The following is a 14,479-nucleotide window of genomic DNA, read 5'->3' on the forward strand; positions in this document are numbered from 1 at the left end:
ATTGTAATTATCGATAATGAATCCTAGACGTCTAGGGCTGCTATATGGAACATTCTGCAACGTAGAATTAGCTGGAAATTCAATTTCAAGGTTCGCGAATCGCGAGATATCTCTTCTTTGCGGCCATCCGGTCGGAGAATTTCCGTTGTCGACCACGTTCCTCGTGTGTTATCCAGAAATGATAACCGAAGAATATTCGTTTTATTTTCCACCGATGTTTCGCTTTTATCAAGCTCTAATTTTGACGGATGCGGCTATTCACGCTTAATTATTTGGCCCAGCCGGTGGATTGAAACTCGAGTTTTAATTTAGCCAGATGATTAAACTCCTCTAGTATCCAGGATGCGCATTGCGGTGGTAGCTGTGAATTCTCGTATCGCGAGAGAAATAGAAGAAGTATCGAATATTTCGCAGAAAGTTTCGGCGACTGGCGGAATATCGGTGCTATTGGGGTTTAGCTGCAACTTCGAACTTCCATTTTTTATTGGATTTCCTGAAACGAGTAGAAGGAAAAGGGTTGCATGTTTCCGTGAGGATAGTGAAACTTGAGACAAACATTGAGAATGTCCCCCCCCATCCCCATAAAAAGAGTGTTAAGTAATTAGCAATTCGGATATGGGAAATTTGCGAAGATTGGAAAATTATCGAGAAGATTGCGAGTAATGAAAATTCGGGAAAAAGAGAAGGTTCCTCGGTACTTGAGCGTCGATGCAAACGATTGATAAGCTGCACCAATCGGAACAATCGGGCCAGGTGTAATTGAATATTCGTTAGGTTTAATGACAGGATTCGGTATCGGAAACCGATAGTCGTCCGGCCGCCGCCTCTGTCGAAGTATTACGAATTCAGTTGGTGCATCTGTTACGTCAAATTACGAAAGTTCCCGGAGGGAAGCTGCTTGCCAGCTTCTCGGCTGCGTCTCCTCCGGCTGACTAATGACTGGCATCAACTACTTGGCTGCGTTTCGCTATGTCGGATACGCGTTCCTCTCCTCTCCGAGATGTGTCTGGTAATGGTGTTTGACGAATTATGGGCTTTTGTCACTGTTCAAAAGCAGTCGACCATCTGTACGCTGACGCGTCGTTTCTCTCGAAGCATTACGGCAACATGAAAACGAGAAGAAGATGGAGGAAAAAGGGGGAAAGACTTTCTGCAGCGTCGCGATTAATAATTCCTCTTGCATATCTTTCCCCGTATCTTTCCTAAACTACTGTCCTATTTCCATCGTTACTCTCCTCTTTATCTCGATGCTACTTCTTTCTGTTTAGCTAGTTCGTCTTTATATTCGCCGATTTTTCCGCCGTTCTTGCCAGAAACCGGCGCGGATTCGTCCCTCTTTCCGATTCGGACAATACGCGGACAACGCCACTGTACCCGGAGCTGACCCGGTTTTCACGAAGCTTCGTGCCGTAGCATCGTAATAAATCCTCGACGCGTGACCCGTCGTCCTCCTTGTGCTACTCCTCGTCGCGGGATTATATTTTATTACGCAATAAAATATGAAGTTCTCGCGTCGAGTACTTTGCCATTTATCGCGCTGACGATCGCAACATCCCGCGCGACGCCCGATGCTAAATCACGCGGCTACGCTAACTCCACTTTCGGATTTCGTCGATTTTGTCCTTCCCTTGCGTTCTATCCGGCCGAAGATTTACGTAGAAAGTACTCGCGGATTCGTTTCAAATTTTTCAGTACAAGATCGTAACAAGGATGTAACTATTCTTTCTACAACCGAATGTTTCTAAACAGCGTCTGGGTGGATAAATCACAGCCGAAATGAGAAGAAACGATGGAAATCGAATAGAAACGGCGTAATGCTACTCGTCAGGAATAAATTCCGTCCGTTCAACCGGGAAACTCGCGCGTATTTCGTGACTTCTACCAGCGAGAGGAGCACGAGAAGGATGAGCGGAGATAAGAAAGAACGTGTCGCGACTGAGAAAATTCTACCGTAAGAGATTGCTCTTTCGAAAATACCAGACAAACCTTGGGAAATCTCGGCAACGGTAGAATCGGTGGAAAGTCGAAATTGAGAAAATTGGAATCGGGGCTGGCTTGCGAACGAGCTAATTTTCTTATTTCTTTCACTTCTTTCGTGCGTACCGGTATTAAAGGCCGCGCAGCCTCGATTTATCTTGCGTTTCGAGAGCAACGGTCCGCTTTGAGGCCACGTTAGACCGAGTAACGCGTTCTTCGACGCGGTAAAAAGCCCGGGACGGCGAGGAAAAGAGTTGCTCGCCGCGATACGAGATACTTTTACGAGCGGTGCAGGATATTCTGCGGGATATGCTCGCCGCGGAAACCGCTGCGCGAATGTCGGTCGGGTTTTATGCGCTTCCGGGCCTCGTGTGATTGGTACGAGGCCGGTAAAGGGATCCGGGATTACGTGCCCGATGATGATGATTCGCTTTCATCGCTTTCGTAACGCGTTTCCATGCAGCAACTCGCTCGATTAGAATGGCATGGGAGATCTTGAATTTTGAATTCAGATTGGTTTTTCGTGCGTTTCGGTACGATAGTGGACGTTTAAAGTGGATTTCGCACGATAAATGTGATCGCGGTTCGATCGTTTTTCGTTTTCTGCCACATTTTCCACGAACGTTATAATCAGACGTGAAATTAGAACGAAACTGTTGAGAATTGTGGATCTTTGAAGCCGAAATAATGTTATAGGAACACTAAATTTATACTGAGGATTAATATTAAAATAGTAATATATTTATTTCATGGACGATTTCTTGTATATTCATCGATACACACTTGCACGCGTCTCAGCACTTTCTTCCATACCCGACTGTTAACCGACTGAACAGTTTACATTCCTTTGTTTTCGAGACGCTGCGCACACACATACTTCCACGCATTGATATTCACATACAAGTATCTCTACTACGCATTTAACCCAGTCCAGCACAGAAAATTATACATATCTCAACAGAAACTTACGCTTTATCCGGCGATTCAATCGTTTCCTTACGATGTTGCAATTTTAAAAACGTACGCGTTTCTACGATTCCTACTCGTTAGTTCGAGATTCCTGGGTTTCGTAAAAATACTCTTGCGGATGTAATTTTCGCCAGACGTTTAACGATCGACGCATCGATGCCCGTCGCGTTTAAATTACTCTGTAACCGGATCGATCGTAATATCTCGCTTCTTACTTTTCGACGAAGAGAATGCAAGATAGTGGAGCTTCTTAAAAAATTCCGACGGACAATAATCGACCAGCAGAGTTATCGAATTCTAAGCACGATTCGAGTCGATTGAATCGGCTGGAAGCCTGTTGAGCCCATCATCTGAGCCAGCCGTACATCCAATTTAGCGTCTCCTTTCTTGTCATTCCGACTCCGGTGAATCTAGTTTCCGTGAAGATCCATTTGCAAGAGAGATGTACGCCAGGGCGCCACCGGGGGAAGCCAATACGGGGATACCGTGCGATCAGTGGCCTATCAACCGGAGTGCTTCTGCGGCTTCCCCCGTTCAATAGAAAAAGAAAATCATTCGTGGGACGTTTGATCGCGAGCCGAGCGAGACCGACAGATTTCTCCTTCGCGGAATGTCTGCGATCATTTGGCTTCCATTCTTCCACCGGCAATTACGTCCCTTTCTCTCGATATTTCGATCTCCTAGCTTTCAACGCTGATGAATCTCTCCGTTATACCGCCGCAAGGTCGGTCAATTCGTTAAATCTTAAAGTTTGCATAGAGTTTTCATAGAGCAGCGAGTGATTTAAAAGGTACGCGGCTTTATATTAGAAAAAGACGATCGAATAGGGAAGCATATCATAGAAAAAGGATAAAATACGTTTCGTTGGAATCGAAATTCGCGTGCTTTCGCCGGGCAAAGAGCAGAGTTTCGCTTGCAACCTTACGGGAATCTGGAACAACAGAGAAATTAGGGAAATGCAGTTGCGGTGGGGGAATTTCCAGGCGATGTTACGCGTGGCTGGCGTATCGCCAATTGCAACCCGGGCCCTACTTGGCAACGGGGATTTAACTGCAGCGTATAAACAAGTTGCACGCTCGCCGACTGCTCGCGATTACCCGTTTAGAACAACGGCGAAATACTGCCCCGTGAGGCAATCAATTCCCAAAAGTTTCCAACTGTGGTTCCCTCCTTCCGTTGCTCATTTTCCAAATGAACGTATTTAAATCTACCCCATATTTCACCGCGCTATGATCTATCGGTAATTCATGAATCGTTCGACTCTCGTTTTCTTTCCAAGTTTGTCTCGCTGTGGCAGAGAAACGCTTCTCCCTTTTTAATCATCCGGTGTCAGGATCACGTGGAAACGGAGAAAAGCGTCGCCTTGACGCGTCGCGAGAATTCCATCCGGAAGGGTGGAGGAGGGAAAGAAATTCGTCTAGCCGTTTATCGGGGCTAGACCAAGAAGGGTAGCTCGTAGCCGGCGGCTAAGGGGGAATTCAGGGATCGTTTCCTCGTCGTTCGTTCTTGTTCCTTTTTCTCCTTTTTTCCTCCTCCTCGTTCGAAACATCGTAGCCGGAGGCGACCGATGCGCATGAACGTTCTTGAACGAACGCGCAAGGATCGACGTGGCGCGGCGAAATATGGAAATAAAGTACGCGCACGGATAAACGACCGAGACGATAGCTGCGGGGTGGATGCAGCCTCACGTGGGTGCTCGTTTTCAAAAGGATACCAACTGCTTTCATGCTTCGACGTCGCTCGTGAATCGAGCGCACCTGGAATTTTTAATCGCAGTCGTCGCGTCTCGAGGACTTTTTCACTTCTTTCTAAATCCGTGTGGCTTATCGTTCGACCTGGATTGAGTTACCGAGAAACAAAAGAAGAGAGTAGTGGGAAAGTAGATATAAGAATACTATACCAGACAAGCATTTGCTGGAAGGGTGGAAAAAAGGGAAGCATTTTACAAAACGTATTTCGATAAACGACGATATTTCTTACTTACGTTAAGTTAGTTGAACCAATACATTTTTATGTGAGAATTCATGGTGGCTAGCAGTTATTTCTTTGACTTTCAAGCACGCAATCGTCAAAATAGAAAAGCAGAAAACTATAAAAAGACTTTGGTCGTTTGCGAAAGTTCAATGTAGATTGTCGATTTTTCTGATCGCCATTCGAAGGCACAGAGACGTCAAAATTTTGCGATATTTGTTTCCTTGTCAGTCGGAGGGTTAGCGGTTGATAAATGGCGAAAAACAAGGAAGATAGGAGGCTGGCAGCGAGTTCTCATTGAAAACATTACGTTCGCCATGATCTGTGTCGGTTGAAAGGCGTCGAGCACCCGTTGACGATGTCGACGTCTCGTTGCGCCTCGTAAATTGCGAAAGCTCACAGAGATGCGCGCTGTACACTATCTGCCATCCTCTTTCATCTGCCACAAGTCTGTTCCACCCTATGGTGTCCTTCTGTTTCACGTTTCACCGGTACATTCGCTTCATTCAACGGAAAGTTTCATAAAACCGAATTTGTTGGTTTCTAGCTATCTTTTCTTTCTTGTTTCGGTTGTTCCCCCTTTTTGTAACAGAGGTAGTTTCGCGCTGATGAATGTGCTGATTTAACGGGAAAGTTAAACTCGTCGTTGGATTGGTTGTTACGGGGTAAACTAGCATGTATGAATTTCAATGCATTTCCATAGGAATGCTCTGAATTTTCCTCTTTTTCCTCTTTTTTTTTTTTATCACAGCATTGTTTCGATAGCAAAAGTGCTTCTTTTTTTAACGTTGTTACACGGGGAACGATCGGGACAAGTTTAAAACTGACGATGGACGAAACTGATAGACTAATTAGACTCATTAACCGCCGAAATTTTCCATTCGCCACCTCTTTATCTTTCTGAAAAGGTTCGCGAAAAAGGTTTCTGCTGAGAAAAATTCCCTGGAGATTTCCTTTTATTTTCCAGAAGCGGGAGAAATAATCTCTATGACGGAAGAAAAAGGGAAAAGAACGAACGAAACGTGATATTAATTACAGACAGGTCACTGAACCGCGAGATGGAACAGGATCCAGCATTCTTCTGGCCGTGTGATCGTTTTCATTTGGGAGTTTTGTTGGCAGTCGGTGGAAAGGACGGATTACACCAAGATCCCAATACTTTGCCGCGGGTCGCTGTTTTGTTGCCTGACGAAACAACGCCTTCCGCGCGAAAAAGGATACCATGGTTGCGTATACAACGCGGAGTTCGCGATTCCTATTAAATAAACTGCAGACACGCGCGCAGCTGCATTTAAGCGAACCAACACGACTCTGGCTGGCTGTTTTGTCCCGTAATGGCACAACGCCGCTTTTGTACGCACGCAAGAACGGCCACCGCCTTCAATTCCTCTTCCTTCTTGCCTTTCGCCTCTTTCCCGCTTTTCTGTCGGGCCCTTGCTATCTATGGATATTGTCGGTTCGAACAGGAAAACCGACGAAAGTACGCGGAATAAATATGAAGAAACAAGTGGCTTTGTTAAACGAGTCTCCATTTAACTTTTTCACCATCAGATTTCTATCTCGTTACAGAACGAAAATTGGCGCTGATTTTGGTCCCTTGGTTCGGTAGAAACTTCTTAGAAACGGTAGCTAACAAATGCCGTAAACGGCGGAACGGTAGAATAGAACGTTACGACGACAATTAGACAAGATGAGCGTCATAAAACGTGGCTGCGAGAACAAATGCAATTTCCAAGTTACTCGGCGTTATAGAGGGTTAATTACCTTTTGTATGTGTTTTTTCACGCGGCGAGAGGCTGAATGTGTGTGAAAGGTATTTCGTAAAATTTGCAAGCTTACTCCGGAATTTATTTTAGGGCGTGCGTCGGACAAACGAGAACGGGAAGGTTTTAAAGTGGCTCACAGGGAGTAGCGTTTCGTGCTTTGAAATCGCTTCCTGGCCCAGAGGAATGCGTTTAAAAGTTTGGAAACAGGGTTTATCGAAGCATTCGAGGCATCTGGTGTCTCATAATTATACACGAACCCAATAAAGCTTCTAAGAAAAGAATTCGAATACGAGACCAAGTTAAAAAAGAATTCTAGAATTCTACGTCGACTTAACGGCTAACCGTTTGCGTCTTCGTACCGTCGTAAGTCACTGGCGAGGCTTGAAAAAATTCGCGTACGACGGCACGTTCGCTATATGAGAAATCCTTTTTCAGAAAATTACCACCTCCTCGTATCCCGACGTTATAACATTTCGTCGTACTAAACGTGTGCAAACTCTTTAATTAACCTTTAGCATTAACACGACAGCTACGAAAAGAGAGAAAATAGTAAAAAAGGCATCGGCAATTCGCAGAGTGGCCGCTAGCAGGACGGAAGCGACGGGCGACGGAAGAGGGAGGTTTTCTCTTTGACCTAAATGGCCGTCCAGTTGGCCGGTGGCCAGTTCCCTGTGTCCGTGCACTGGGCATCCAACCCTTTACTTATATTTTTCGATATCAATTTCCCCAGGACCGATAAATTAATCGGTTGCCAGTGGCGACCGCTCGTTGCTTCCTGCTCGTAAAATGTTTACGCGCGTCGCCTACGCTACAGGAGAATTAAATTTCCCTTTATGCTCGTACGGAGGAGGTTGTGCAACCTGCGAGAAACGAGGTAAACGAATGGGCCGCTGTAAACATAGAAACGCGACACGACGGTGCAGCAGCAGTTACATGTACCGTGCTCATGAATTTTCTGTTTTTTCTGTTTGAAATTTCTGTCTCGGTTGTCTGTGCATTAATATTTTCATAAAGTATGTTATTTCGGAGTTTTGATGAATTGCTCGTCGCGCTAAGAGGAGAGAATTTAGTTTCTTAAGGGCTTACTTAATCGTATTTTATCTTTCATTAATTTCCTTATCACGTTCCTTATTAGTTTCAGTTGCATTGTTTTCCTGAGCAATTGAGATTACGTAAAAAAGGATTTACTGTTATTATCCCGTTATTAAAGCCACTGATTTGCCTTGTATATTAATGGTAACTATCAATATAGTTTGAAAAGGCGCGTTAAATTCCGCGCGAAATTATTGCGAAACAGCGCCAGCCAATCAGAGCGCGTTCTTAAGTTCGACAGGGCCCGTGACGTCACTTTCACGTAACGCTCAGCAAGTGGTACTGCGTAACACGGAATTTCGTATTCTTTTGTGGTTTTGTTAAAATTTTTCTATCAGTTCGAGTGATTTGTCGCGAAAGTAGTGTTGCATAGTGAAAATGGAATCTGGCATCAGCTGTGACGACCCGCAGTTCATGAATATGTTGGAAACCTGTCTGCGTGTAGAAATCGAAGCAGCCAAGAACACGTCCTCTGGTAAGTAACCTCTTTATTTCACTGTTACTTGCCATTTTCCTTGCAATAATGTCATATGCATCGATGTTTGTGTTAAATTATTGTTAGTTTATGATATTTGATATCCCATATCGTTTGACATTTGAAACGATATTTGACAGCTTTTGAAGTGATTAACATCGATTGATATTTGAAATAACATTGACACTATTAAATAAATGTGGCCAAAATCATCCTCCTAGCTACTTGAAATACGATAGTTTTTTGTCGGATTTGATATTATGTATGATATAGGTTATGTATGGTTTTTAATTCTTTAATAACACGTACATAGAATCAAATTTTATGATTTTTTGTGACATCTGCAAGTACGATACTATGAAAATCGTGTTTTTATGAATTTGTCTAAGAAGTTGCAAGTGAAATAAAAGAATTGAAGACTAAGGTGCAGACACAATTGCAAACAAGGAAGGAGTTGAAAGAAACGGCAAAGAATACAGAGGATAATATTGTGATTTTAACTAACATTTTAAACAAGTACGTAAGATAATCGGATCAACGCTACTTTGGTCTATTCATTAGGTGTATCATTTTGAAAACTCGTTCATAGGCACAATAAATACATTAACGAAATTTCTAATAAAATCGAGCTAATGAAACTTAATTTGGATAACGACTACAAAGTCATGGAATTGGACTGTGGACGATATGAGAGTATTTACAACGAATACGAAAGAGTATGGGAATCATACCACGTACGTAATTTCCTTTCCATCGCAATGTAAAATTCCAGATGAAAATCGGAAGATCGTCTCGTTGAATTTCATTCTACGATTGCAACGTTATTTAGGCAAAATACGAAGAATTTCCTTTAGCCAAGGTGAGGAAAGAAAACAAGGTAAAATTGGAGAAGCTTCGAGTTGATAAAATGGTGGTGGAATATAAGATCAACGAGTTCGAGAAAATTTTGAAGCAGAGAGAGCGAATTACGTGGCTGAGAATGCGCGCGAAAATCGTCGAGCTTGCGCGCGCAATTTTAGACCATATGGGACTCGACAAAGAATGGGAAGATCTTAATCGAAGTATCGAAGCACGCGAGAAGGAGTTGAATACGATCAAGACGCAGGTTTTTTTCACAACTTTTTACGAATTTTCGAGATTCTTAATTTTCTTTTCATAGCACGATTCTTATAGCATGTCATTTTCGGTTTCTTCCGGTTCTTAGCTAGCTGTACAGTTGAAGAAGCAGGAGGAAGAGAAGAGGGATCGAACGTTGAAGTTGCTGGAAATGCCACCGCCAAAGATTAATTTCTCCCACATGCGCAAGATTTACCATGGGTCGAGGATCGGCTCGCACAGTGGCTGGGAAAAAAATTATGAGAATTCTATAGGTGCTCCTTCACGTTTTATCACGAGATATCCTTCAGAGAAGGGCTTTGAGAATATTTTCGTTTTTCATACTCGACCATCTTTAGTTTAATTAAATTATTGTAGATTTGATCTCTCGATTTCACATCCAACACCTTATACAAATTTTATTCATCTGAATAATAATTATGATAACAACAATAATAATAATAATAACAACAATAATAATTTATCTGAAATTAAATTAAGAATTGACTCGTCCAATTCAGACTCCCTATCAGTGGATACCTTGATGTTGGAAGAAATGTGTCTAGCAGAAGGTAACACCGTACAATCGCCGTCAGAAATTTCAATCCATATCGGGGAAGATCAGAGTATTCCTCATGACCGTCCGATCGATTCAAAGAGTCCTTCCCTGGACCAGGGACAGCAGGAAATAGAGCACGAGGATGTAGCAAGCGAGGTGGACAGAATCTCGGTTTCAGAACCGATCGATGCATTCGAGGAGGAAGTGGAACAAGGAATGGGCCAGGAACTGGAGCACATGGACCAGCCATCCGATCCTTCGAAAGATAAGCACACAGGCCAACGTTGCGAGGATCTTGAGGAGGAAATGGATGATCCCGTAGCGAAGAAAATGAGATTGATCTTGGATGAAGGGAAGTTTGTGGCGACACCAATGAAGATTATTCCATTGGAGAAAACGAAGAGTCGTTCGGTTGATCCATCCCCTCGTGCAAGAATCGCAAGGATTGAGACAGTTCGCTACAATATGTCTCCAATGACCAAAATAGAGAAAAGTAAGTCGGATCGAGCTGTATTATAGGCCAAAAGAATTGGTTGATCCATATCTTTTATGAATTTTTAACGTGATCCTCCTCAACTAAATCTTTTGGCTTCTAGCATTGTATATTTCCTGCTATGAATAGAAACTAGCGTGTTTTCAGCAAATAATGATTTAGTCAAGCCAAGGAAAAGTCAGTTGACAGATCAATTTGTTGAATCAATGATGACGAAGACGCCTTCGGCAAAGAAGCCTGATCAAGACAAACCCAACCCCTCCAGTATGTTTACTCCTCGTCACTATGATTTCTCTGATACCAGTGACATGAGTTTCTGTATGGATAACAATATGAACACTCTGAAAGGTATTACCTTTAGCTTCTCTACTTTGCAATCTTGGATTTATCTTATACTTTTCTATTTCGTCTTTTATTGGCTGTATCGCGTCCAGCTGATCAAATATCGTTGTACGGAGGGTCTGTTCGAGATTTCTGCGAGTGTTCCAACATATCCAGGGCCATCGAGGACGCAATCCCAGAGAGCAGCGCAAACGATCCATCGACCAGCAAGACTTACAATTTGCCACGTACTTACGATACTTCTGATCGAAGGCTTCCATCGTTTCGCTTTCCCACTCTCATACTTATTTTCTTGTTGCAGAATTCGATTTCAGTAACATTCTGAAACGTAACTCCAGCGGAAAGAATCTCTTCTAAATCCGAGCCGTCTCGAAGAAAGTCGATGTTCATTTAGAAGTTCTGTATTTGTTGTAAAACCTCGTTTGGACGAAATAAAATCGCGTGAAGCGAAGCTGAATGGGGCAATTTTTCTGGAACGGTAATAAGGCCGGTTCTCGTTCGTTTTTCGCCCGAGCTGAATAATATTCGAGCGAAATTACGCGTGGTCGTAATTTTCACCCTCGACAGTCGGTAGAAAGCGTCCGGTGGCTCGGTTCCGTTCTAAGAACCCGGGAAAAGGAAACATGAAAGATGCGGACGGGGGAGGAAAGAGGCACACGCCAGACTGGAGAGGGAGAAAGAAAGAGCACTCGGCTCGACGACTGGAAAGTAGGTCCTTTAAAGCGCCCCTTTGTATGCCACTCTTTAAAGATCATTGCCACCGACATTTAATCTTCTGTCTGGATGTTTGTGAATTATTTAAAGGACCAACATGCGACGTCGTGTAGTCAAACGTTAGATCGTTACGTTTTTTGATAAATGACAAGACTTTTCTATGCTCCTACTTTATATGGATATCAATTCTTTCGTCGCGACTTATAAAATTTGTTGTGGAAAAGTGAATGTTGGTTGTATTCGTGTATATGTACATAAGTTTTTGAAAGGTTCTTTATACGAACGTTAAAGTAAATGGAGTTACTGTCTGGAGTTGCTTTCACTGTAGGAAAATTCTAAATTGCTATTAGGAACTGAGCCACTTGTGCTTCTTTTAGACGAACCTTCTGCGAAGTAATGACGCGAGCAAAACCCATTCGAGTATAGAGTTTTTTTTAAAGAAAAGAAACTTAGATTCTAGTTGAAATTTTCCAACTTGTAAGGACTCGGTATTATTGGCTATTAACTGAAATTACGAATAATTCTAGAAAAGAACAACGTGCAGAAGATTAAACGATACCTCTACAAAAAGAAAAAAAAAAAAAAAGACAGAAGTATAGTACTTTGCCCCTGGTCCCTTTCTTTCCTGGAGAATTTGTTATCGAGAAAGACGTGCGAGGAATAACGAGACTGGTGAACGGTAACTTCTTAATAAAACCCGACCAGTACCGCTTCGTCAAGCCTCGTTCTTGCGTGTAATTGCTTTAACCGGTATAATTGATATAAATTAACCGGGCTCGCGTAGAGAATTCATAGGAGTCGCGGGAAGAATACCAAAGTTTGTTATTACCTATCGTAACTTTCGCCAATGGACAGCCGACTTCCGTTATGAATGCAGTTTATAAAAGTAGTCGTATCCATTGGTGATACATCGTCGGCTTATTTTCAAACCTCCGACGTCGACGGAAATAGATGAGAAAATTTAATAAAAAAAAAGGGAGAAAAAAGAAGAAGAAAGAGGAGACAGGAAGGATGAGAGGAAACGGAAGGAGCGAGCTTAAGGAAATTCATAATTGTGCCAGCCAGCGTCTTTGTTTAATGAAAAATGGAAGCGAGCCGTCGGGAGATCTCTTTAAAGAAGATGTCTTGCCGTATTCCTGTAATCCTCGAGATACTGTATCTTCCCTTTAGACGGACGGATTATCATAGAAAAGAGAAGAACTACAGACTTGGCATTGGAATATAAATCGTCTGTTTTTTAATAAAGTCGAAGAAAGTATGATTACTTGCGACTGGACATTGTATAAAACATTCAAGGTGGATCTGAAATTAAAGCAGGTATATTTTGGGAATTTTTTCAAATTCCATCATCACGTTTCCTCTGAATAAAAATTGTATGCATATTTGTAACGTTTCTATTCTCATTGTGATAATAAATAACGAAACAACGAAATAACGAATCCCTTTTACGGCGATTATAACGTATCATTGAGTTAGCTCTAACTTATTATTTCAATTCTATCATTATAACGTATCATTGAGTTAGCTCTAACTTATTACCTCAATTCTATCATTATATCGCATCATTTCACGATCCACTATATCGTTATCGACATCCAACACGTTTTCACATCAGCCGGAACACCATTTCCTTCACCAGTTTCGCTGACCACTCATTTTTTATCTGTTTCACAGAGAGCAGGCTGTTTTTCTTTCCGGATGGAAGACCCGGTTCCGTGGCTACGTGACTGGAATCCGCCCCCGCCATTGGCACGCCACTTTTCCTCAGTTGCTGGAATCAGCTCCAGTACTCCAGCTTGGATCATCTACGACCCGGTGCACCTTCATCGAATTCGATGAGTGTACCATCGGCTTGACTGTTTTATCAACGGGCCTCGTGTTCCTTTTTTTCTCTCTCTCCATTATCGGTGAGCATAAAAAGAGAACGGAACAACGTCTGAATCAGGTAGCCACAACGTTTTACGATCCCGTCTCTTGAATTACGATCGTGGTGGAAAAATGGGGATCGAAGACGAGCCACTGAGTCAGCTGGAACTTGCTTTACTTCGCATCGGGGAACGGTCCTCTGACGGTCTCAGCGGAGAATCAATTTTGAACTGTACATTATCGAACTGTATAACTTGTCCCATAGTTATAGCCCGATTCAGGAAGCGAGTAACTATCGCAAGGCATATACGATCGAAGTGAAACTTGCTAGGAATAGATTGGTTATGGGTATCGGAAAGCTGAGGCGATGATTGGATTCGATGTTTATGAGATCGTTACAAGGACGTTCAATGTGCCTTTGCCTGGTAAAGCGTAAAAGTTTGATTGTTAGCCTAGCTTTACAGATACATTCAGTATTTTTCCCAACACTTGGTTAAATGATATTTAAAACGCGAAATATTCGTTCGTTAATGCTTAATGCTATTCATTTTGAAGTATCGAGTCGAGTAATAAGTTTATCTTTTTAAATTTTATCATTTTATACGAAATATAATTGACGATGTATTTTTTATTAAAAATCAAATACACGTATCTTTACATTCTTTAGACAATTTTTGTAACATTCTTCGAAAGTATATACATCGGTAAAAGACCCGATCTCATATATTCTTCAAAGATTAGAAAAGCTAATTTTTAAACAGTTGGTTAAAATCAGTTTATAGAAAATGGAAATACAACCACGATATCATAAAACAGAGCATATCTACAGTGGCTACAAAAAGTATTTGCACGTCGCTTATGATATCATTCGTATGCTACAATAAATAAACGCAATGAAAATATATTAAATTCCCCGTGAAATATAGAACCTGATAAAGAAACGCTTTGTGAGTCGCCAGTATATAAGAAATAACGTCATATATTCACCGAAAGTCACTTAAATTTCAAAATCAATAAGTCATTTCCTCTCGCTGTAATACCTTTTTCCACTCGTTTTTCGATCTCCATTTATCAGTAATCCGCAATATCCGCAGGCTTAAGCAACCGAGCCATAATTAACCAAAAATTACGACTCAGCCTTAGGATTGGTTAAACGCTAC

The 14,479-nt window shown here is 42.2% G+C and overlaps 2 protein-coding genes across 6 annotated transcripts in view; one reads left to right on the plus strand and one right to left on the minus strand.

Moving 5' to 3' along the window:
- The window catches only part of LOC138178377 (uncharacterized), a 193,291-nt gene that overhangs the window by 33,959 nt on the left and 144,853 nt on the right, over positions 1–14,479 (minus strand). The window lies entirely within an intron of this gene.
- LOC138177968 (uncharacterized) lies at positions 8,022–11,196 on the plus strand. 3 transcript variants are annotated; one of them, XM_069109363.1, is made up of 8 exons: positions 8,022–8,250; positions 8,643–8,766; positions 8,840–8,984; positions 9,080–9,355; positions 9,455–9,620; positions 9,867–10,397; positions 10,545–10,745; positions 10,832–11,196. In XM_069109363.1, the coding sequence occupies exons 1-8, from the start codon at positions 8,154–8,156 to the stop codon at positions 11,062–11,064; spliced, it is 1,773 nt and encodes a 590-aa protein (XP_068965464.1). In that variant the 5' UTR covers positions 8,022–8,153; the 3' UTR covers positions 11,065–11,196. The 3 variants fall into 3 exon arrangements, with proteins under 3 accessions (XP_068965464.1, XP_068965463.1, XP_068965465.1); XM_069109362.1 differs by having other exon boundaries at positions 8,023–8,250; positions 8,640–8,766; XM_069109364.1 differs by lacking the exon at positions 8,643–8,766 and having other exon boundaries at positions 8,189–8,250; positions 8,812–8,984.

Source organism: Bombus flavifrons, chromosome 3 (genome assembly GCF_040668555.2).
Source record: "Bombus flavifrons isolate JBK064 chromosome 3, iyBomFlav1_principal, whole genome shotgun sequence".
Classification (NCBI taxonomy): Eukaryota; Metazoa; Arthropoda; class Insecta; order Hymenoptera; family Apidae; genus Bombus; species Bombus flavifrons.

Bases quoted from the DNA above. Each gene is read 5' to 3' on its own strand.
- LOC138177968 (XM_069109362.1), top strand. From the start codon at position 8,154: ATGGAATCTGGCATCAGCTGTGACGACCCGCAGTTCATGAATATGTTG. The intron at 8,251-8,639 runs GTAAGTAACCTC...AATTTGTCTAAG, and splicing joins AGCCAAGAACACGTCCTCTG to AAGTTGCAAGTGAAATAAAA. The intron at 8,767-8,839 runs GTACGTAAGATA...ACTCGTTCATAG, and splicing joins TTAACTAACATTTTAAACAA to GCACAATAAATACATTAACG.